Source organism: Sorex araneus, chromosome 2 (genome assembly GCF_027595985.1).
Source record: "Sorex araneus isolate mSorAra2 chromosome 2, mSorAra2.pri, whole genome shotgun sequence".
NCBI lineage: Eukaryota > Metazoa > Chordata > Mammalia > Eulipotyphla > Soricidae > Sorex > Sorex araneus.
The window spans coordinates 140,216,631-140,240,851 of NC_073303.1; the positions used below are offsets into that span (position 1 = coordinate 140,216,631).

Consider the following 24,221-nt stretch of genomic DNA (forward strand, 5'->3'; position numbering starts at 1 on the left):
GATGAAGCTCTTACATCAGGTGTCACGAGTCTGGAGGAAAGATGGATTGAGTAGTTGCTCATATAAATTACTCTCAGTGATTTACAACCCTTTATATATCAACATCACAGTGGATTTCTGGTCTGACCCATGACCCTGAACATTGTGCTGAAACTTGGAAGAGCTGAATGCTAGATTGCAATAATTTTGGCCCGGGGACTTCTGTTAGTAGACCACATGAAGAACTTGTCGCAGCCATTATTAAGCTGAGTTGTTCCTTTCCCTGTTTTTCATTTTCTTTTTTTAAAATTAGAGCTACTGCTGATGAAGAATGAGACAAGACAGCTTTTTTTTTTTAGTTGTTTTTATCATGAGGGTTAGTACTATAATTGTGATACTTGAAAGGTTAAGGGTAAAAAGACTATTCCGAGGATATAATGAAGGCTGCTTGAGAACTCAGAAGGAAATTAAATTGGAAGTGATTCATCTTGGGTTATAAGGTAAAGGGAAACAAAATTGCTGAATGTCACAGACAACCTGAAATGCAGTGATCAAGGTAGAAAGGTACTAGGCCCTGGTTCTTTTACTCATTTGGCTTGTGCACCTGTGAAGAGACAGGTCTCAGGTGAGAAGAGCACAGAAGAGAGGCAGGACAGGGAAGAATCCAGATGCTGTGAACTTGAGAATGAAGAGCCGGAGGTCAGTGTCTGAGGGACAGGCCCCACTGCTGCCTTTCGTGGAGCATATCTGCCCAGTTAACTCTTTCCAGGACTACCCCGGCAGAGAACACTTTCTCAACTTATTTTTTAAGCATTTTTGTAAGATGATTTTGTACAAGTAGGATATGAATTAGCAGTTTACAAATGACACATTAATAATATAGCAGAAGTACCTCTAGTAAAAGATGAAAAAGCTTTTGGTGCTTAATCTTTTCTTGCCTTGTTGTTGGAGGTCTACAGACGAAGTAATTTCATTCATTCTCTGAAACAGCTCAAAACAAAATGGGTGACCAGGGATGAGCCAACCCATTCTTCCTGAAGAACTCAGAGAAATGGGGATAGGGTCCCACGAAAGACAGCAGTCACCTCCTGTTTGGGAAATACACTACCCATATATTTGAAAGTAAAAGTTGCTTTATAGACTGATATGTTTCCTTTAGGCTTTCTGACTTACCTTTCACTCAGGGACAGGTGAAAATTGCATTTTAAAAGAAATAATGATGCCCCCCTCTTTTCCTTTTTTCCTGTAGACTCTCTAGCATTCAGTTGCACTTTTCTTAGTGATAAGTATATGACTTAGCTGTTGTAACTGCCAACAGCTGATGCCAAAAGTGACCAACTTGGAGTCTTTGGGTCCCCGATTGTGATACTGAAGGGCACGATATATGCAAAAGATGAAGGGATCTGCAATTGAGGACTCAGTTTGTCTTTCAGTAGAAGTTAGCTGCAGCTTGCTTCTGTCATGTGGCTACACCCTGGGTACTTTGTTTTGGCTGTTAACAGGGCATCTACATTTGTTTACACTGGAAACCATGGTGCTCTGCCTGATGTTACTCTTCAGCAGATTCTTTCAGCCCAGATAACAAGTCATCTAAGTGACTCATTATAAGACCTCTTGTGGTGGAGGTGATTACTTGTGACCCTTATTTACCCACGGTACCACTTCCAGGTGCCATGAGTCTGTCATAACCAGGGTGGGCATAGGCAGGAGGCATGTGTCCATCCCCTGCTCTTTCTCCCAGCATGGCAGGTAAGTGGGCCTCAGAAAGACCAAATCGCCCATATTCCTGCCCTGTGTTCTTTTCATTTTCAGCTGCCACAAAGGAGCCAACTTCCAGGGTATCATAGGGCAGTGTACTTTGGTAGCTGAGGTCCTAAGGTACTGTCTGTGTGGATACCACAAATGCTTAATTAGAAACATGTGCTATTATCACCTCTGTTTCTGCTTCTGGTCATTCATTTTCACAACTCTTTGTGGTTTATGATATTTTTTACAAACGCTTTATTGATCCAATTGACTCTTAAGTGAGTAAATGAAATGGAGGCTTAGGTCAGCTCAGGGAGTGGACAGACGTTCCACAGGGTAGTAGGTGGCAGAGATGGCCACAGACTCACATCTTCTGTTTCCCAAGGCCATTACTCCATGCCTAGTGTCCTTATCTGTGCACTGTGCAAACCATTTGTGCACTATCACAAGCCATAAACCACAAATCACAGACATTCTTTGAGATTGTTTTCCTGAATTGAAATTTCTGTCAAAGCTCTTAGAGAAGTTGGAATCTTACGAAGCCTAAGACGTAGGTTCTAATATCGCCTGGTCTCTTTGGCTGGCTTTTTTTTCTTTTTTGGTCACACCCAGCGATGCACAGGGGTAACTCCTGGCACATGCACTCAGGAATTACTCCTAGTGGTGCTCAGGGGACCATATGGGATGCTGGGAATCGAACCTGGGTTGGTCGCATGCAAGGCAAATGCCCTACCTGCTGTGCTATCGCTCCAGCCCCATGATCTCTTTGGCTGGTGTTGGTTCTGTAGCATAGCCAGCAGGACGGAGGCTGTGCCCGCTCTGGGCTGGACATCACCCTGGCGGTGCTCCAGAGACCACATGTGCTGGGGATCAAACCCAGACCATCTGCTCGCACAGCAGATGCCCCCCCCCCCCATGGGGCTTGCTCTGGCTCCAGGTCCTTTTGAACCTTTCCCAGATTTCCTTTCTGGTTTTTTTTTTTTTTTTTTACTCGTCGCTCCCTCACTTTTGCTCATGCCTCTGTGGACAGGTTTCCTGGGGGCCCCACATTGCTCTTGGCAAAGAGACTCTTGGAAGAAATGAAAGATGTTTTCAGCCAGATTTAAATCTCTACTTCTCCAAATTCTATACATATGTTCCTGTCAAAAGCCATTAACATGCCAATAAGACGGCACATTCAGACATACTTTGTATGTTCACTTTGGCAAATCACATTTCAATTTTTTTTCCCCTTCTTCGTGCTGCTGAGGAACCGTACACGATGCTGGGATTGAACCTGAGTCGACTGTGTGCAAGGCCAACACCTTACCTGCTTTCTGCATCTTCCCCCCTTGGGCCCCTCCCCACACTTAAAAGTTACTGCCTAGGATATTTAAACTCTTGCCACCTTTGTTAGACTATATGGCCTACTTTCTGAGAGAGAAAGGGCTTGGTAGGTGTCAAAGACAGTGGCTAGGAAACTCCACCCCGAGCCATAGGAGACTATGCCTGAAAAGGCAACCCTCCCATTTTTCCAATGATGCTGTTGAAGCTGAAAACAGAAAATATGAAACCTTATGTACAGAAGTGGTTTTTTATGTGTGTGTGTGCCAGCCATCATTTTGGACCTTGGAAGAGAGATTGGTGAAGGGTGGGTTTTAACAATAGATGTACTAGTCAGTTGCCCTTGTCTTTCTGTTTAACTTAACAGTAGCCCAGTGGGTATGATGTCTTTCAAAGAGAAAACAGATTTACTCTCCCAAATTGGTGAGGGATAAGATTCAAACCCACATTAAATAGAAGATATTGACTCCAGAATCTTGGGTTCTCTCCTTTCACCTCTTTCCCAAATACTGAGATTTTGAGATTTCTTATGAGGGCAGAGATTCCATCTGTATTTTGGATTCTAGAAGTAACACATGGAATTTGATCTGTATCCATGAAAATGCCTTATCTTGATACCCCTAGTACATTCCTCCATTATCAAGTAGGAGGTTTGCTGAAAACTATTACTCATAGCTATTGTTTAGGGGCTAATAAATTTGAAACACTATATTTGGTCAGTAATTTTATTGCAGTAAATTGAAACAACAGGACATTAGTTGAGATACTCAGCCTAAGAAGGATTCTTTAGATTTATGGTATAATTTCCTTAGGTATCTCTTCAGGCTCTTAGCCATGCGAATGCACACTTTACTTATCTTACTGAATCCTCCCACCAGCTTGTGAAGATAGAGATGGTTTCCTGAAAGATGTTCCAGGGAACTGAGTGATTTGCCAGAGTTATGCAGAGCTATAGTTTGGAGCCAGGAATTGGACTTGCAAACTTAAGTTCCAACAATACACAAAGAGAGTAAATAAGGAGGGCAGAGTGATTTGAAATTCTCCCAAAGTTATTCAGCCAGAGATGCGCAGAAACACATCTGAAGACATAAATGATGATGACTCACTGCAAACAATGCTGTTCTATGGAGAACTGTGAGGTCTCTCAGGAAAAGTTCAGAAAGAGCCGGTCCCAGTCTTCGGATTTGATTGGGTCATTTGGGAAAATGTATTCTACATTGGACACTGTAAGAAAATGTGAACAATTTTTTAGTTGTGTATTTCAGTACATATAATTTTGTTTTTGTTTTTTGTCCACACCAGGTAGTGTTCAGGGCTTACTCTAGTCTCTGTGCTCAGGATCACTCCTGGTAGGGCTCAGAGGACCATATATGGTGGTGGAGATTGAATATGGGTCCAGCACATGCAAGGCAAGCACCCTCCTCACTGTGATATCTCTTTGGCAAACTCTCAATACATTATAACTACAGGAATGGGCTAGGAGAAAAGAGGAATAATTGGTATAGACACATCACTCACTAGCCAAGAAAGGGTGGATTTTTCATTTTGTAGGTGCACAGCGACCTTATCTTTGTACTTGTAGCCTGCATCATTTTATTGTGACCTCTGCCCTTACCTGAGGTAGGTGCTGTATGCATTTACTTACATCAAATTAGTGATGTGTGTGGCAATGTACCAGCCTAACCTCTGAACGGCTCGAGCAGCTCTTTTACTCCTTTTCAAGAGGAACTCAGAGTAGAGGCTACTAGAAAATAAGGCCCAATATTGCCATATCTCTTCAGTCCGGAACTTTGGCTATCTGTCTCCTTCAGACCTGTGTGTATGTATCGGTGTTTTTTTGCTGAGAGGGGCATACTTGAGAGGTACTCCGGGGCTGTGCTGGGAGGCTGTAGAGTACTGGGGATAAAACTGGGATCCACTGATGCAAGACACGTGCCTTAAACCCCGTACTATATTTCTGGCCCTGGGGTAATTTTGGTTGAAGAAGGGTCTGGGTGTGATGTGTTTTCTCAGCCATGCTTCCTTTTTCTGTAATGTCTTCTTAACCTCTTCAGTGGAGGAGACAGATCAAGCCTTATGATTAAAAATGTCTTACATAAAAGCCATGCTGGTATCTCATCAACCTCCTCTGCATTTCTTTTTTTGATTCCGTGAGGTGAAGCAGGGAAGAGAAACGAGAGGGCAGGTTAGCTACAGCAGGAGAAACGAGATTATTCAGTTAACAGAAATGAGAAACCAGTACAGTTTTCAGTACCTCATTCATTACCTGTCAGATTGGTTTGGTGTTGAGGGGAGACTTGACATTTTCTCTGGACGTGACTGTCACTATTCCTTTGTTTCCTTATAATGCCAAGGTACATGATCTTCTACTTTGAATAGGAGCAATACCTGCCTATTTCAGCTGATGTAAACAAGGAGAAAGGTTACGGGCTGAAAATGAGGAATGGTGACCTCTCCAACCTTTGTTCTTTTGCCAAGAGTCAATCCTGGAGAGATGCCAATAACCAAGAAAGTGTGATGGCCCATCTGGTAGCCCAAAGGAGATCTTCTCCAGAGTGAACCTGACAAATTTTTGGTGTCCAGTGGTTATTGTTCTTATGAGAATAAGGCCAAGTGGCTGTTGGAGACAGGGAAATGTTACAAGAGGCTTTTGTTGGGTGGAGCGAGCCCAGGTCTCCCAGCCTCCATGTCTCTTCTGTGTGACTTTGGTGAAGCTGGCCTTGGGCCCCACTCTGAACAGTGGCTCCAATCTCATCAGGAGCCCTGCATCTTATCCCACAAGCCAGAGGGAAGAGGGGAAGGTTGGACTTGGCAAGGAAGACAGAGGGCGATGGAAGCAGGAAGAGGGCTGAGTAGAAGCTACACTAAGGTCAAAGAGCCTGCAGTACTGCAAGGAACGGAATGGCTCATTCCTGAGGGGAGTCCTTAGAGCTGGGTCTGTCTTAGCAGAAAAGTGTGTCCAGCCTCTTCAAGAGTTAGGTTTGTGGGGCTAGAGTGATAGTACAGTGGGTAGGGTGTTTGCCTTGCACGCGGCTGACCCGGGTTCTATTCCCAGCATCCCATATGGTCCCCTGAGTACCACCAGGGGTGGTTTCTGAGTGCAGAGCCAGGAGTCAGCCCTGAGCATTGCCGGGTGTGACCCAAAAAGCCAAAAAAAAAAAGCAGGTTTGTGTATCCAGGAAGTGCAGGTTCAGGGGTGTATGTGGTTCTGGGAGAGCAGTCTGTTCACACTGTGGTGTGTGTGACCCAGGTGAAGTGGGAAGTGAAAAAGGGAGCCTTGAGAAAACAGTGAAAACCTTTCTGCTCCACCTACCTCAGCCAACCACTTTGGCCACCTAGGAAAATGCCTACTATGGGTCAGGACTGGTTAGTCTGCTAAGAAAAGCCATATAGCACAGACACTTGGGTCCTGCCAGACCCATAAGGCTGCTGTCAAACTGGCTTCTCCTTAGGGAAAAAGCGGAGTGTGTCTTTTGGGAGAAGGTTATACACAATATCTCCAAATTGTCTAGGCTTGGCATTCTCTGTGTACATGAAAGTTAATCTGAGTGCTGTCACAGCGAAAGCCCAATCCTTACTGTCTTTTAGCTTCTCCTTATTTGAGGGTTCACCCTTCTCTGGGTAGTGCTTGAATTTTTCCATCACTAATGAGTTCAGCATTTGCATCTCAGAGGGATATGTTTCTCCTTGTATCTTTGGGTTACTTCAGGGTGAGCCAATTTCATTTTAGCTTTATTTCCCAGTGCTCCTGACTCCATCTGCCTTCAACAGTATCTATCATGGAGTTTTCACTTTCTCTGCGATTAAGGTAGAAGTTAGTGTTAGAGAAGGCAAGGGCAGTGACTAGTTCTAGGTTTCTTTTTTGGGGGAATGGGGAGACGGTGATGCTCCTCAGGATTACTGTGCTTAGGGTACCATATGGGACTGGGGATAGCATCAGGACACTTAGGTCTGGTAAATGTCTTCGGTGAGTCTGCGCACAGTACAGAACTCATATCTCATCAGCCCTATTAGGCGGCTGCCAGGACCTGAGTACGGAGTAAGTAGACAGAAGTCTACTTATTCTGTGTGGCATGGGAGATAATCCCTGTCAGCTGGCTTCTCAGGGAGCCGTGAACTCAGACCTGGAACAGGAATTGCCCTTTGCGGGAAAGGTCTGTCCTAGACCATATCCTGGTTTTTCTGGGTTTGTCCTCCAGCCCTCATGGAAAAGAATTTCAGGACTAGATGAATAATGAAGTAAAACACTTTTGTTTATACAGATTATGAGGAATGAAAGGAGGTAGGAGGGAGAGAATGAGGGGGGGAGGGAGAGGAGAGGAGAGGAGAATACATATCTTAAGAGGGGGAGATGTGAGTGGCATATCATGCAGGTATCATGTGCATAGTCTGGTGACACATGCACATCTCCTTTGTCCAAGTTACTTTCTACACACTTTTCCCAACTTCCCCCATGTGGGGCTTTCTACCTAGGTTAGAGTACATTGCTAGGTGTTGTCAAGGAGAAGATGGAAACATCTGAGGATCTTCCTCCATGTCCTTATCACAGTCCTTTGTTCCTGCTGACCCTCTTCTTGCAAGGGGGTTGGTTCAGCTTTCTCTGGGCCTGGGGTGGCACCGTTTAAAAGTCTTATCAGGTCTTAGTTCCTGTGTCCACAAAATGGGTCTGGGCAACAATGCCTTCAGGCTGGTGACAGAGTAACTTCTTCAAATCCCATCTCATTTTTATTATCCCCTAAGAACTCATTGCAAGTGTGTGTGTGGAGAGACAGTAGCTGTCTGTCTGTCTGCCTGCCTGCCTGCCTCAGCTCTACCAAGACGAGAGGAATTTCAATGATGGAAAAATCTGTAGAGAAGATTAGCGTGGGAGCCAGTTGTCACTCAACCCTTCATGTGAACATGTTCTCAAAGTAAAATAATTGTGAATTGATATTCCTTAATCTAGCTAAGCTTGTCACAAGGATAATGGCCTTCTATAGATAGAAAGTCACAGTGTAAAGACCCTGAAGGGAAAGGTAGGATTGGGTGTGAGGCAGGATCTGCTCTGCCATAGAAAGCTTGAGCCTGTCCACTAACTAGGTGAGCAGTTGGAAGAAAAAGACAACAGAACAACTAGATGAGAGGGCGGTAGGAGAGAATGCTAAAGCATTGCTCAAAGTGAGTCCTCCCCTTCTCCTTGCTCTCCTAACACCACAGACAGAACCTTCTCAGCAAATGCAGCTCCCCTCTCTCTTGGCACCCCAAACCTTGTCTTGGAGAGACAAGGGGAGGAGGGGTCCCGTCTCCAGGCTGCTGTCCCACTTAACCACAGGTATAAAGCAGAAGTGTTCTACTCAAAAGGCTTTGCTCCCTGTTACCCCTCATCTCAGCTTCTCTCCTTTGTCCTCTGACTCAGAGGAAACTGTTCAGCGGTATGAGATGGGGGTACGATCCCAAAGGAGCAGAAATATTTTCTTCATGGTGGGCACCGCTTGGTGGTTGGAGAGAGAGACATTTCCATTGTTTCCAAGCACAGGGGAACAGGACTGAGCAGTGATGGCTCCATCACCACAGGAGTGAAGAAAAGGGAGAAATCCAACCAAGTACTTATCGATCAGGGTTGCCTGGCATTGGTTGGAAGCCACACCCTGTTCTGTTGCAATTTCCAGCCCCTTATTTTTAATTCCCATGAATCTAATAGGTTCTATTAGAAGCCCATTTTACTAGACTCATATGTGATGACACGATTGAAAACAAAAGAAGGTGAATATATTTAAAAGTTCATTTTATTTATAATATTAGACAAATGCTGAATTCTAAGAACCTCTTTCAGTAGCACAAATGGAAGTAGTTTAGAAGAGAAATATTTTGACAGTACACCAGAGTCACTAGAAATCCTCCATGTATCAAAATCTCCCCATTTTAAAAGGTGTTTTAAATTGAGACTGATTAATATATAACAAGGCACTATTTTGTCCCCCTAGTCCACATAATCTTTTGAAAAATTATTTTGGTTTTTGAGCCATCTCTGGTGGTACTCAGGGTCAATGTTTGCGGGGAGGAGGGAGGAGGGAGGTCACTCCCTGCAGTGTTTGAGTGACCAGGTCTCTGCATCCCATTGAACCCAGGGTTCCAGCATGCAAAGCATGTGCTCCAACCATTTGAGCCATCTCCCTGACCCCTGCATAGTTTTAATTAAAGGAAAGATTGAGATTGCTAAACATCTATCACTCTACCATGTCTGACAGGAAATTTCACCCATTGTTAATTCAAGATCAACTCAAGATCAGGCATTGTTCTGGAGAATAAAAGGATCCCAGGGTAGCATTAAGAAATCATCTTAGTCTTCTTAGGTGGAGAACCTCATAGAACAAAAGGCAAAAGATAAGTTTCAGCAGCCTTTTCCTTATTTCTTTCACCAGATAATGCTGATATAAAGGGATACTTTGAAGGTTTCTTTTTATAAAGTATCAAAAAATGCAGGCAGATTTGCTTTCCAAACTTAAGACTTAGCTTGCTGTGATAATATTAGTTCCTTTGAAATGTCTTTAACCCTCAAATTAAAAATAAACAGGGATAGGCACTCTTACTATTCATTTTCCATGTCTCTCCTCTCTTACAATCTATAAAAATGTAGCTGACTGAGGTGAAAACATGAGTGATGAGAATTTCAGAATTTCAATAAGCCTTATTCCAACAGACTTGGTTATTTTGGCGAGAATGCAGGCGTTCCCGGGACAATACACAGATGCAAAATATTAGAAGAGCTCAGTTCCAGCACCTTAATTTGAAGTCATTGGCAGAGATGATAGGATGACGATGCTTTATTTTAATATTCAATCCTGCTCCAGTAGAACATGGTACCCAGCAGGACCCAAAACTAGAATACAATGGGGGAAAGGGGGAGAGAACAACAGAACATAAATAAGGAATAATTTCTAGAAACATCTCATAGTAGGGGCAAAAAAGGTGTTAAGTTCATTCAGACATAGGTGACCCTGGGTTTTTAAAGAAATCTTGAGCATAATTTTAGCGACAGAATGAACACTGGGACTCAGCTAGAATGGTTTGAAGAATGTCACCGAACTCAAGATATTTGACTCAGGTAAGAGATTGAGTATCTAAGATCTGTGCCAATATAGCCACATGCCCCCATACCTGTAAAATAATGATAATAACATCTTTGACCAAAGAGTTATAAAGTTGAAAGGCATCATAATAATTAAATAATAATAGTAATTGATAATTTACTCTGCATATGGCACTGCTCTCACTGCTACATATGTACCTCATTTTAATGCTTCTAAGAACCAATACAGAAATTGAGGCACAGAGGAGATTAGTCATCAGACTAGTAGGTGGTGAACTTGGGATTCAGGCACAGATGTTTGGCACTGAGTTTGAGTAATCAACATGGGAAACCCCTCTGTGAGTGGGACATGCCTTAGTGTTCTCCAAAGCACAGTGCTTAAGACCTCTCTTGACTTGCTTTATTTTTTGTAAGATGGAGGACTGGCCACCTACCTGGTTACTATTGTGTGGGACATATGACCTCTTGTCCATAGCAGACCTTCACTACATTCCCCTTACCTTTATAGAATTTTAAGAGTCCATTTGATGCTTGTGTTTCAGATGGTCCTGGAATTCTAAGATACTCAAAAAGCTTGAAGCATGATTGCTGTTAACATGGTCTAGACAGGACCTTCACTATTACCCCTTTTCATTCATCCGGCAAGTTACTATGCATTTAACTCTGTGCTCTGCTATACACTGGGGGTATAAGTGGCGTTGGTTTCAGACTCCCCCCTCCCCTGAGACAAACACATTACAGAGGAGTGACTCTGGCAGAGGGATGCAGGATGTAACGAGAGTTCCTGAGAATGTGAAGAGGGTCATACGGGTCTGTTGAAGAAGGTCACTTTGCTTCACTCAGTTTCTCACCCCAATCCAATCTTTCTATTTTTATTAACATATACTTTTGGGGCGGAGGCCACACCAGGCCAGAGATTACTCCTGGCAGGGCTTGGGGTACCATATGCAGTACGAGCTATAAAAGCCAGGTTGGCTGAGTGTAGCCTGACTGTAACCCAGTTTTCTTAAAGCCAGGCTTCTTTTGGGGTGGTATGACCTTGACTCAAGACTGTTTGAACAAAGATAGACTTTATAGACTTTATTTGCCTTTTTCACTGTTTCCATCTTTGGGTTGATGGCACAAAAGCAGCGGAAGATAAATCTGTTGCAATCTGAGCAAGAATCAGAGAAAAGCATGAAAATCCCTGTATTCATCGAGGATATTCACCTGATAAAACCAAACCCAACCCGTTTGACTTGAGATTGTCTTTGATGAAATATTGGGAATTCCTGATTTTATTAAATGTTCATCTTTGAACATTTAATAAAATGTTTAATAAAATTACTTTTTGGGGCCTGGGGGGAGGAACACCTGGCTGTACTCGGAACTTACTCCTGGCTATACACTCAGGGATCACTCCTAGCGATGCTCAGGGGACCATATGGGGTGCTGGAGATTGAACCCAGGTCAGCAAGGTGCAAGGCAGTTGCCCTACCTATTGTACATTGGTAGTGTACATTGGTAGTGATGGGGGAGTTGGATTCTGTCCCCTATTCTGGCCCTTTTATCTATCTTTTTAAATATTCTGTATGATACAAAGGAAGTATGTATAAGTAGATTTGTGATATATGGAAATATGTAAAATATGTATGTAGCACTGCACTGTAGCACTGTCATCCCATTGTTCATCGATTTGCTTGAGCAGGCACCAGTAACATCTCCATTGTGAGACTTGTTGTTACTGTTTTAGGCATATCGATTACGTCATGGGTAGCTTGCCAGGCTCTGCCATGTGGCTGGGATACTCTCTATAGCTGGCCAGGCCCTCCGAGAGGGATGGAGGAATCAAACCCAGATTGGCTGCGTGCAAGGCAAGTGCCCTACCCACTGTGCTATGACTTACGGAAAAACATTTGTGATTGAGTTGTGAACTGAACTACCCGTTATTTTCATAAACACTATTTTTGCTTCAAAATAAAAGACTAACACATGAGCCATGGTGTTCAGAGTTGGGTGTTTGGCAGACATTTTCTAAAAAATTCACAGCCTGTCACTTCCAAGCAAACAACTGACAATATTTATTGCCAGCGATAAATTTGTCTTTGAAGTAAATATCAAAAAACATGTATTTGTCACTACGAGCTTAAAAGTATCCTGATGTTTAAGGTCTCTTCAACATGGCAATATCAATGAACACATTTTCTTTTGTATTGCACAAAGAAGTCAGTCAAAATTGAAGATCAGTATATCAGTGAACTGATGTTTTCCACATAATTACTGCATAATGTTATAGACTCGTCCACCAGTAGAAGATTTATGCAATGTATAAGATAACCCAGTGTTATGTATTATGTACTCAATATTATAGTCTGAAGAGTATGTGGACAGAGTTTCATATTTCATCTTCTACCTAACACCTAAGTACAGTACTTGCTACTTGACCAGTTTTGTGTAGTATCTAGGAAAGATATTCAAAAATATATTTAGATAAGGCTACTAAAATTTTAAATTTCTACAGGTACATATTTCTGTTAAGATGGAGTTTTGTCAAATCCTGCAGCCTAAGGAACATAACTAATTTTATGAAGCAGCACATGTGAGGGTCCAGTTGTCTTCTATTAAGCCAGACAATTAAAGAGATATGTGAAATGTAAAACATTTCCACTTTTCTCACTACATTTTCGTTTGAAAAATAGTTATTTTTCCATGAAAAGTTTAACATTAACATGTTATTGACTTATTATTTTAAGTGAGTTAATCAGTATTAATATTTTTTTGTGTTAATCTCCCAAAGGGTAAATATCAATAGCTAAAATTCATAGCAAAACACTTTGTAACATCTTTAGTAATTTTAGATAGTATAAAGGGTTCTGAAATCAATACTATGGGATTTTTTTCCCAAAGCAATGGTTTTATATTCTGATGGCAAATCAGGCACATTGGTAGTGATGAGGAAGTTGGATTCTGTCCCTGGTGCAACTGGAACTGAGTTAGACTCTCTGAGGTCGGGATCCAAGCCCCCCAAGCTCCTTTCAGAGGTTTTAGTGAGCAGCCAAGCCTCCAAGGCTTGAAACTCTCTTGAAACATGTACATGAATCGAAGTGGGCGACAGGGTGGAAGGTGAGACAGGTGGAGGCAATTCCTTGGAAGATGCCATCTAGAGAGTCTTCAAAAGTTTTTGTCTTTGATCTCGAATTACCATGATTGAATGAGATCAGAAGACCTGGAGAAGTTGTCAGGGGCATCCAGCTCCTGAGATGGAGCTGGAGAAAGATCTGGAGATCCAGACCTGATCTCTCTCCCTGACTGGGAAGTTAACACCAGCACCTGTAGGCAATGGCGCTACTTCCCTGTCCCTGTTCTTGTTCTGGGCCCACCAGCTGCCAGAGAGGCCCCAGGACTGAGGTTTTGCTTCCTGGCTAGTGTGGTGTGCTCCCACTTGAAGGTCTTGCCTCCTCCTCATTCTCTCATAGATAAAAATACTCTGAATTACTCACAGTCCAGCAGAGGATGGCAAATCCAAACCAGGCAACTCCCCAGGCCTGTCGGTTCAGCGGGCCAGAGATCAGTTCATAGCAGCCCTGGAGGAGGTGGTGATTCCATAAAGCAAAGGGACCAGAAAGGGAGAGGGTGAGAACACAGATCATTATGTGTATCAATAACACCCCAAGGCCTGTTTGGCAAACTCACAAGCTGGGGACAGTGAGATATTTACATTGCTTTGTTGAGGGAAAGAATTCTGGCTGTTAGATCGCATGTCCTTCTCTCCCAGAAGGGAACATCACCTGTGTAATGCCCCCCCCCCGCCTGTGTAACTAATAAATTTCACTTTACTTTCACTTTGATTGCATTTAATATTTCAATAAAACTCACTATTATTGTTTGGAGAGTCTGTCCCCTAAAGTCAGACCTGCTGAAAAGGAAGCATTAGATAATTTGTTTTCCATTGCTAGGATGAAGAAGTATGAGGTCGAGTGACCACACTTAGCGGCCTCTCGGTTTTGGGTTTCTGTATTTTAGTAACTAAGTCCAGAGAGATATCTGCCAGAAGTTGCATCATTGCCAACTTGTACTTCTCAGTTACATTATATTCCACATATGAGTGCAATCTTTCTATGTCTGTCTCTTTCTTTCTGACTCATTTCACTCAACATGATACTTTCCATGTTGATCCATTTATATGGAAATTTCATGACTTCATGTTTTCTGACGGCTACATAGTATTCCATTGGATACACCCTATCTAAACTTCAAGAGTACTGCACCACATTTGATGGTGTTCAAAGTAGGAGGCAACCAGTCTTAGAGGGAAATATTTTTTTTTAGCAGATATTTATATAAAATCACACAAGACTCAACCTTTAACAACATGTTAGTGATCTTTTATAGAAGAAGGTCTTAATGGCCCCTGGATGAAATACAACAATCTTCACACTCTTTCCTCTCAGGATACCTTTTTGTAGCATTTTCAGTGGTTTTTCATAACAAACAACACAAAATATATTAGTTTGGTTCTGCTTTGGGGCTTAGGATAGAAACATCCGAAATATGATGGTGGGAAGGTGTAATGGTGGTGGGATTGATGTTTGAATATTAAATGCAATCAAATATTGTGAACTACTTTATAAAATAAAAAAATTTAAAAAAGAAATCTGGCTGTTTTCTATCCCATTTATTAGTGTCTGTCACTCAGTCTAACTAAGGTGCTGCTAATATTATTAAGGGAAGGGTGGGGAGGGTCCGGACTGCAGTGAACTGTGGGCATGCTCCCATTTCTCCAACACCTGTGTGGATGGGGTGATATTCTAAGAACCAGAAACCCTACATTGTGGGAGACAGAGCCCCGAAGATAAGGTATGTCTGTGAGAGGAAGATTTAGGTAGAAATATGTGACAAAGGAAAAGTGTGTGGGAGTGGAGAGAACATGCCAGTGAGAGTGTGAATGTGTGAGTTGTGGGAAAGCACATACATATTTGAAGTTAATTTTCCTTTTTATTAATTTGTTTTTGTTTTTGGGCCACCCCCAGTGCTGCTCAGGGCTTGTTCCTGGTTCTGTGCTCAGGGATCACTCCTGGCAGGGCTCAGGGGACCATACGTGGTGCTGGGTGTTCAACCAGAGTTGGCATGTGCAAGGCAAGTGCCTTACCCACTGAATGACCTCTCTGTCCCTAAATTGCTTTTCCTAAAGAACATAGCACCCTATAAATGTTTTAACTGTTAAGTCTGAAAATATCTAGGTCTATTCCTCTTCCTTCACTTATTTTGACCCTTGTCATGCTGATCTCTTTACTGCTACTCCCACGTTGGGATCTTTGCATAGGCAATTCACTCTTTCTCCATCTTCTTTGAGTGGAATTATTTCCTCACTTAATTCAGATCCCTGTGCGAATATCATCTCAACAAACCCTTTCTTTCTTCTTCTTTTTTTTTTAAAATTTATTGGGTCACGGGGCTGGAGTGATGGCACATCGGGTAGGGCATTTGCCTTGCACGTGGCCGACCCAGGTTCGATTGCCAGCATCCCATATGGTCCCCTGAACACCGCCAGGGGTGATTCCTGAGTGCAGAGCCAGGAGTAACCCCTGTGCATCGTTGGGTGTGACCCAAAAAGAAAAAGAAAAAAAATTATTGAGTCACTGTGAGATAGAGTAGTACAAAAAATTGTTCATGATTGCGTTTCAGTCATATAATGTTCCAACACCCATCCCTCCACCAGTGTAATTTCCCAGCACCAGTGTTCCCAGTTGCCCACCCACCCATTCTAGCCACCCCCTACCCCTGTTTGCCTCTATGGCAGGCACTTCTCTTCTCTCTCTAGCTTTCTCTTTCTCTCATTTTAGTCATCATGGTTTGCGTTACCGATGACAAAATGTTATCTATATGCCTTTACCTGCAACAGTCTTTCTTGAAAATCAGAGAAAACCTTTTGCTCCATCATTCCCTGGGATCATCATTCCTTAGAATGATTTGGTAGTGGAAATTGGGGCACATTTCAAAAAATGTGTAAGATCCCACTGATGTTTGGTGCTTGGCCCAGGACTGAGCCTTGCCCTCCTGGAGCCTGAGGGTTTTTAAAAAACTATTTTGCATTTAGTGCCTCTACATTATGCTTTACCCCCCTTAAGTCATTGTAAGAGTGCTTAAAAGATCATTGAATGATCTTCCTTCATTCAGTCATAGTATTCTTGAAGTGTAGTTACCGGTATTTGCACAAAGCACTCCTGGGGCCAATGAGCTAGGAATTTATGTATGTATACATATAATGTATATACACATGTACATACATTATATGTACACACATACACACACACACACATATATATAGGTACAAATATACCCTCAGAATTGCCATTACTTTGGAACTGGCAAACATTATTTTGGTAAATCATTGATTTCATGTTATATTTTACAAAAACTTACAAAGCAAATTTTGGTTTAATATAAATTATTTTTGAAATGCAAATTCTATGCATTGTACGGATAGATACAATTTTTAAAAAGCTGATTTTTGCTATTACTAAGCTCATTTTTTAATGTAAAATCTTTCAGATTAGGTCTGGATCACATTACATTTACTAATAAGGAAAGAGTTAATATTTCCTAAAATTTAGGGGAGAGGATGCACAATTCCTTACTGAGAGGTTATTACTAACAGTTAACAGTATTTACCCATGAAGAGCAGAAGAGTTTTGGCAGGTGTTGAGAGGAGCAAGGACTCACCTGGCTGTGATAATACCCAGGCACTCCTAGTTTGCATGCATCCAGGTTAAGAGGTTCCTTAAGTTTGCTCATAACACAGCACTGACGAGGCCAGGGATAGTCGGCATCAATATTCTCCTTCCGGAAGGCAGATGTGTATTTCTGCCAGTCTGAAGGTCCGTTGACACCACAGCAATTGTCCTGTCAGCGGATGAAAGGTATGAAATTCTCTTCATGGTTTTTGCTAGGCACATTGATGTAGTCACAAAGAGTTTTTGGACAAAAGCAATATGGAGGAGTATCTTATGATACATTTACTAAAAATTCTCAAAGGAAAGCTAAAGGTATTGCTAACTTACTTTTTAGAATTTGCCAACCATTTTTTTATGTTTATTATTTTACTAATCACTAATGACTTTGTAAACTTTGACAAATTAAATTCTCAAAATTTAATTTTTTCTTGATTGTACAGTTGGGATAAATATATTACCCACCTCATGTAGTGTAAGAATTACATTAGTATACTTAGTATACAATACCTAACCCTAAATAAACTTTAATTTCTAATAATTCTAATATCAATATAGCAATGTTAAGGAAGTATAATTATTTTCATGAGAAATTTGAGAATTAGAAAATTAAAAAATTTTAGTGATGACATATCAAGGTTTAAGTTTCTATCTTAAAAAAACCCCACATTTTTTAGAGAAATTATATACCTAGCTACAGCCATGCTTGAGGCCCCTCTCTACACGATCGGATAGGCCTTATGCATGAAGGTACAGGCAGAGGAACCCAGGTGTGTGTAATCCCATCAACAGCCAACATCCAGAGAAACTTAAAAGCAAGCTCCCAGAAGCATGCGGCCACAAAGCTGCCGCATGACATTTTGTAGACTACTTCTCCCATTGGGAGAAACTAGCAAGCTTCTGAGAGTTCCCTGCCCACATGGGACAGCCTTGCAAACTTCCCATGGTGTATTCATATGCTAAATCCAGTAACAAGCTGGATCCCATTCCCCTGACCCTGAAAGAGCCTCCAGCGGGACATCATTGGGAGGGCCGAGTCGAGAGAGACTTCTAAGATCTCAGGGAAAGGATGAATGGAGAAGTTACTGAGCCCGCTCGAGAAATCAATGATTAACGGGACTTTGTGATTCGTGTGATTTCGTGAATTATATATTACACTTACAACATGAGAAAACTGAATGAAAAAAGTGGTCCAGGTCTAGTGAACACCATTAAATCTTCACATAGGAAAGGAAAACCAATGATCACATAAGCTAGTATCCTTAGCCCCTGGATAAAATTGAGGATAGAGGCTAAAAACAGATTGCATCACTTTTCTTCCTATTTATGAATTCTGCTAATGTATTTTGAGGGGAGGAATATGAACTTTGGGATCTTTCAACTTTCCAACAAACCTAAAGATAAATCAACTACTTTAAAAGCATATTCTACTTTGCCTCTGAAATGTGAAACCATATAAACAAGAAAAGAATCAGCATGCATTTTGACCTGAGCTAAAATTTTAGGGAAAAGTCATTAAGTTTGAACCAGACTTCCTTCAGAATGGTAAGTAGATTTTTCCAGTGTGTGAGCATTGACACTGTTTTATGAAGACCTCTATTTTTGCTCACACAGAAAATAAGACTTGACCTGAACTCAGAAGTCCATTTAAATCCTGGCTTTGCCACTGATGTATGATTTGGGATAAATTACTTTATCTTTTGAATAAAATCACTCACATTTTTCTCCTGCTTATGCAGGAGGCAGATGTTGGTCAAAGAGTACAAAGTTCCAGGTTTAAAATGATTATGTTCTGGGGATCTATGCTTCACAGTGTTCATAGTTAGCTATCTGTATTCTTTACAGGATAATTGTTGAAAGTAAGATACTAAATGTTCCAATTACAAGATGAGATGACATTAAGTGACAAGATGGAAGTGTTAATACTTTCAAAATTATGCAACTGGGGGGCTGGAGTGATAGCACAGTGAGTAGGGCATTTGCCTTGCATGTGGCCAACCCGGGTTTGATTCTCAGCATCCCATATGGTCCCCTGAGCATCGCCAGGAGTAATTCCTGAGTGCATGAGCCAGGAGTAACCCCTGTGCAATGCCAGGTGTGACCCAAAAAGTAAAAAACAAAACAAAAACAAAAAAGTACACAATTGTATTTCAATAAAGCTAGGAAAAACTGTTAAAATAGAAAAAAATCTTATTAACTGTTTTGTTAACAAAGACAAGTTATGTACACATATGTTACAGTTAGATAGTTAGATGGGTTCTGTGGAGAAGAAGGAGAAAAGGAGACAGTATGGGGAAATTTCTATGAAAGGTAAATTAGACTATCTCTTGTGCCTAACCAAGAAAAGAGGAATCTTGAGACAAAAGGTCCTTAAAACTGTGGGGCTAGAAGGATAGTAGAGTGGTTAGGGCTCTTGCCTTGCATGCAGCTGACTTGGGTTTGACCTCCAACACCCCAGATGCTCTCTCGAGTCCCTCCAGGAGTGATCCCTGAGCACAGAGGCCTGGAGACAAACAAACCCTTCTAACCCGGATAGTTTGTGGTTACCAACTTCCTGAGAGACAACTTTGGAAAACCAGTTTCAGCTAATGTACAGCAGGCTCAGCAAACAGACCCCTCACCTTATTTCACTTTAATCCTCGCTAAGCCCCAAACACATAATTACTTACATTGCTCCCTTTCCCCCACTGGTTACATAATTAAATGCTAATCATACCTGAAATATGTGAGTAAGCATGTAGTCTTTATGTACATGTTCAACTCTGTCACCACCCCAGTAATGCTGCTCATACCCAAATCTTTTAAAATTTTTTTAAAAAATTTTATTAAATCACTGTGAGATAGCTACAAGCTTTCTTTAAAAAAATTTTTTTTTTGCTTTTTGGGTCACATTCAGTGATGCTCAGGGGTTACTCCTGGTTCTGCACTCAGGAATTATTCCTGGTGGTGCTCAGGGGGCCATATGGGATGCTGAGAATCGAACCCGGGTCGGCTGCATGCAAGGCAAATGCCCTACCCGCTGTACTATCGCTCCAGCCCCAGTTACAAGCTTTCATGTTTGGGTTACAATCATACAATGATCAAACACCTATCCCAACATCAGTGCACATTTCCCACCATCAATAACCCGGTATACCCTCCCTTTCCTGCCCTCCCCCTGCCTCCATAGCAGACAATATTCGCCATACTCTCTCTCTACTTTTGGGCATTATGATTTTCATGCCCAAATCTTTATGCCCAACTCCTAACCTTTCTTCTCCTTAGAAAAACCTCCCTCTCCTCTGAAATCCAGTGCAATTCTCTTCCTTGAGAGAGCCTGCATCCACACCTTGGGTGTGTATTGTCTTTACTGAATCTCTGCTATAATCTACAATGTCTTTCCCTTGAATTATTTTTCCAAATAAAAAAATAAAGAACTGAGGTGTAGCAGGACCTGGTGGGCCTGCATCCCTTCATCTCACTGACATGGCTGTGTGTATGTAATGTGAGAACTGGACTGCAATATAACAATGTGCCAATAGATGCCACTATCTCACACAAAGTCTCAACAAAAAAGGAAACATTCAGAGAGTCTCAAGCTCAATAAAACATCTACTTGAACAGTATTTTAAGTGAAACACTCAATTCGGCAAAAGTATTTTCCCTGACAAAATTTTACTTTTTAGGCAATTCATTTGTCTTCAGTACCTTCCCCATTAAAATGAATTTCCCCAGAGAGAGGAGGAATGAAACAATCTAGTAAGAAAAGATACAATTTTGACATGGTTTCTAAAAGAGACTCTTGAAAAGAGAAGAAAATCTCACTAGAAAAAGTAATCTGGGGGGAAATCTAAAAGCTAAGTATATACTCTAACCCCTTAGCCTAGAAGTATGAAAGGACACAACTTAATAAGTGGTTTCTGTTGAAAAAAAAATTAATCCATTTGTATATCATCCTGTAACTGCATAAAAACTGGAACAAAACTCTCATAAAACTTAGTTTATGCTGTGGGACATACATAAACATTAACTATTACTCTTTTTTTGGGGGATCACACCTGGAGATGCTCAGGGGTTGCTCCTGACTCTGCATTCAGGAATCACTCCTGGTGGTGCTCCTGGGACCATATGCGGTGTTGAGGATTAAACTCGGGTTGGCTGTGTGCAAGGCAAATGCCCTACCTACTGTACTAATGCTCCATCACTATTTTTTATTTAAAAATGCTGAAAAGGGAAGGACATGGTTTGAATGGTGCAGCACATCCTAGTATATATATATAAGACCCTGAGTTCCATGCACCCCCAAGCACCACTAGGTTTGACCATAATGTCTCCTAACATCATTATAGGGGCTTGCAACCCCTAAAAATTCTTAAACATAAAAATATTTTGTGACCTACTAAACTGAGTTCAAAACCAACAAATGGACTCTAACATGCAATTGAACAACTTTGACTTGTACTAGACCCATAAAAACAAAAGGTAGAAATGTGATATGACACGAAGATTGTTTCTCCCCTGAAGGCAAGAAGAATCTGTGTAACTAAAAGGAGGAGGAGACTCAGATAAGACATGGCTAAAGGTAGAATTGGTAGAATTTCACTGATAGAGGGCTTTGTGCCATTTCTGTTCTAGAATGTCATATTCTGGGGTAAAGAATAAAGATTAAAGGTAGTTTAATGCCCAGATACAGAGAGTAACAGTCTCTCAATTGTCAAAGAGCTTCTTTGGAAGTTCACTAGCCTTCTGGGAGTCTCTCTCTGAGTATATCAACAGCAGGCTCTGTAAGAGAGCATAGTTGTGCAAACTGTCTAGAACCCAGCTTGGTTTTGCCAGTCTAGCACAGAGAATGCAGCAAGATATTTCCAGATAGAGCCATCAGGATAGAGTAGATGAATGGAAGAAGATGAAAAGAAAGTCAACTTGATTTCCTGACAACATGATAGATTAGAGACATCAGTAGTAGATAAACTAAAGACTATGCTTGAGCAAGTGTTGGTAGAAGAAGTATAGAAAGAAGGTTATGAGAAGAAACACAATTTCTCTATGCTAACATGCAAGCTCCCTGGAAATTAAATCACCATCAAGCAAAAAGGGAAAGAGGAAACACCCTTGAATTTGATCGAATGTACATTATTAAATAGAATTATGTCTAATATGCATACTTAAGACCTAAAGGGAAATTATAAGAAGCTAAGGAAAAGATCAGAATTAGAAATAGAAATTAAAATTTTACCAGAAGCATGTATGTGGTATTTGACACCATAAGATTGAATATGATAACTGACAGAGAAGAGTTAAGCATCCATACTTGAGCTGTGTGTCTCTGTATCACTCCAACATTGGAGCTGGGAGAGAGTGAAAATTCAACAAAGAAAGAATAAGTGGCCAGTGTGACAAACGCTGATGAAATGGCAAGTAAGATAAGGACAGAATGTAACTATTGAATTTGTTGAATGGAGGCAATTGGTCATTGAGCTAATGGTCATTCTAATGGTGGGGTGGAGTGAGAAGTCAATTGTAGTTGGAAGAAAGCTGAGCAAAGATGTGAAACTTAGACAGTCAGGGAAGGAATCTCTCTGCGGATTTTTCTGAATAATAAAAAGAAACAGTAGGAATATAGTATAGCGGGTAGATGTTGAGCATCAGATAGCTTTTGAAAGACTAGACAGTTTAATATGTTTACTCAGTATACAAGAGATTAGTAGAATAACAATAGTAAGTAAAGTATTAGCAATAGTAATAGGAGTAAATAGTAATAGTATAAAAGAATAGTAGTATAATAGAAAAAGTGGGTGAGTGTTGAGCACCAAAAAGCTTTTGAAAGGGTGGACAATTTAAAATGTTCATGTAAGTTGATATGAGAGAAAACACGGTAAGCAGATCAGAACAGAGGAAGTTTTTTGGAGCCAAGAAAAGAGAATGCAGAACAGAAGCAGAGGAGTAGGGACAATGGACATTTAGTTATAATAAAGGAGAAGGCAAATCACCATGATTTAATCATGGTAGATGAGAAGATTTGATAGTGAAAAATGAGATGGTTCTTGTACTCTTAAAAAATATGAGATCAGGTCATTAGCTGCGACTGAGGATGAGGCCAAATGTTGTAGGCATATGAGGAGCAAAATACTTGCAAAATTAAGGACCATAAGTTTTCTAGAAGAACATACTAGGAAATATCCAGTGTCAAATTTGAACTTTGTCGTTATTGTGCTTGTGTGAATGTTTCCAGCAGTGTTTTGCTTTTGTGGTGCAGGTGAGAAGTGGCAGGGGATTGTATTCAATTATAGTCATTGGTGTTGATTAGGGAAGAAAGGAACAGAGGCGGGAAGTAAAGTAAGCATATGCAGGAATGACTCTAAGCAGGATTATGAGATCCTAGTGAGGCAAGGAGGGAAGAGACAACATACGAAGAGCAAATAGAAAGTGAAATGTTGCCAAGTGGTTTTGAGGTTATAATGTGATATAAACTATTGGAAAGGGCTCATTATAGTCATTGAAGGAAATTATTGAAGATGAAGTGAGAGAATAGGATGCTTCAAGTCAAAATCTCTTTTTTTATATTTTTTTTAAATTTTTAATTAGTGAATCACTGTGAAGGTACAGTTACAGATTTATACAATTTTGTGCTCATGTTTCCCTCATACAAGGTTCGAGAACCCATCCCTTCACCAGTGCCCATTCTCCACCACCAGTAAAACCATCATCCCTCCCACCCTCCCCAAACCCATCTCTCCCCACCCCACCTTGCCACTGTGGCAGGGCATTCCCTTCTGTTCTCTCTCTCTAATTAGCTGTTGTGGTTTGCAATAAAGGTGTTGAGTGGCCACTGTGCTCAGTCTCTAGCCCTCATTCAGCCCGCAACTCCCTTCCCCCATATGGCCTTCGACTACATTATAGTTGGTGATCCCTTCTCTGAGTTGCCCTTTCCCCAGAATGTGAGGCCAGCCTCCAAACCATGGAGTCAACCTCCTGGTACTTATTTCTACAATTCTTGGGTGTTAGTCTCCCACTCTGTTATTCTATATACCACAGATGAGTGCAATCTTTCTATGTCTGTCTCTCTCTTTCTGTCAAGTCAAAATCTCTTAGTGGGTATAGTTATTGATGATATGTGGACTATGACTATAGAAGTGAAGGGCTGAGGTGAAGAGGACAAGATCTTGGAAATGAAGTAGGTTAAGCAGGTGAAAGTAAGCTACTGGCAGAGACTCTCATGTGGATGTTGAAGTTCTTAGGGGAAGACATAACGAGTGAAGAGGAAGAGCATGAGTAAGAAATCCTCAAAGAAGCAGGTCAATTTTTTTCAGAAAGGAGCATGATTGATAAATAATCACAGAGAGGATCATTATCTGTGGTTAATATAGACTGATTACATAGCTTCGAGGGCAGTTTCTGGGTGTGATGTAATCCCA

General features: G+C 41.3%; 2 protein-coding genes across 3 annotated transcripts in view; one reads left to right on the forward strand and one right to left on the reverse strand.

Annotated features, from left to right (window-relative positions):
* The window catches only part of B4GALT4 (beta-1,4-galactosyltransferase 4), a 44,339-nt gene extending 32,247 nt beyond the window's left edge, over window positions 1-12,092 (forward strand). For both annotated transcript variants that reach the window (XM_055126564.1, XM_055126565.1), the window contains one exon: window positions 1-12,092. In XM_055126564.1, the coding sequence (XP_054982539.1) occupies window positions 1-133 (133 nt within the window). In that variant the 3' untranslated portion in view covers window positions 134-12,092.
* UPK1B (uroplakin 1B) overlaps window positions 9,854-24,221 on the reverse strand; it is a 22,182-nt gene continuing 7,814 nt past the window's right edge. Inside the window, exons 5-7 of the mRNA XM_004606704.2 lie at window positions 16,820-16,999; window positions 13,597-13,680; window positions 9,854-9,907 (exon numbers count right to left, since the gene is read on the reverse strand). Coding sequence (XP_004606761.1) covers window positions 9,857-9,907; window positions 13,597-13,680; window positions 16,820-16,999 — 315 coding nt within the window. The 3' untranslated portion in view covers window positions 9,854-9,856. The remainder of the gene's footprint in view (window positions 9,908-13,596; window positions 13,681-16,819; window positions 17,000-24,221) is intronic.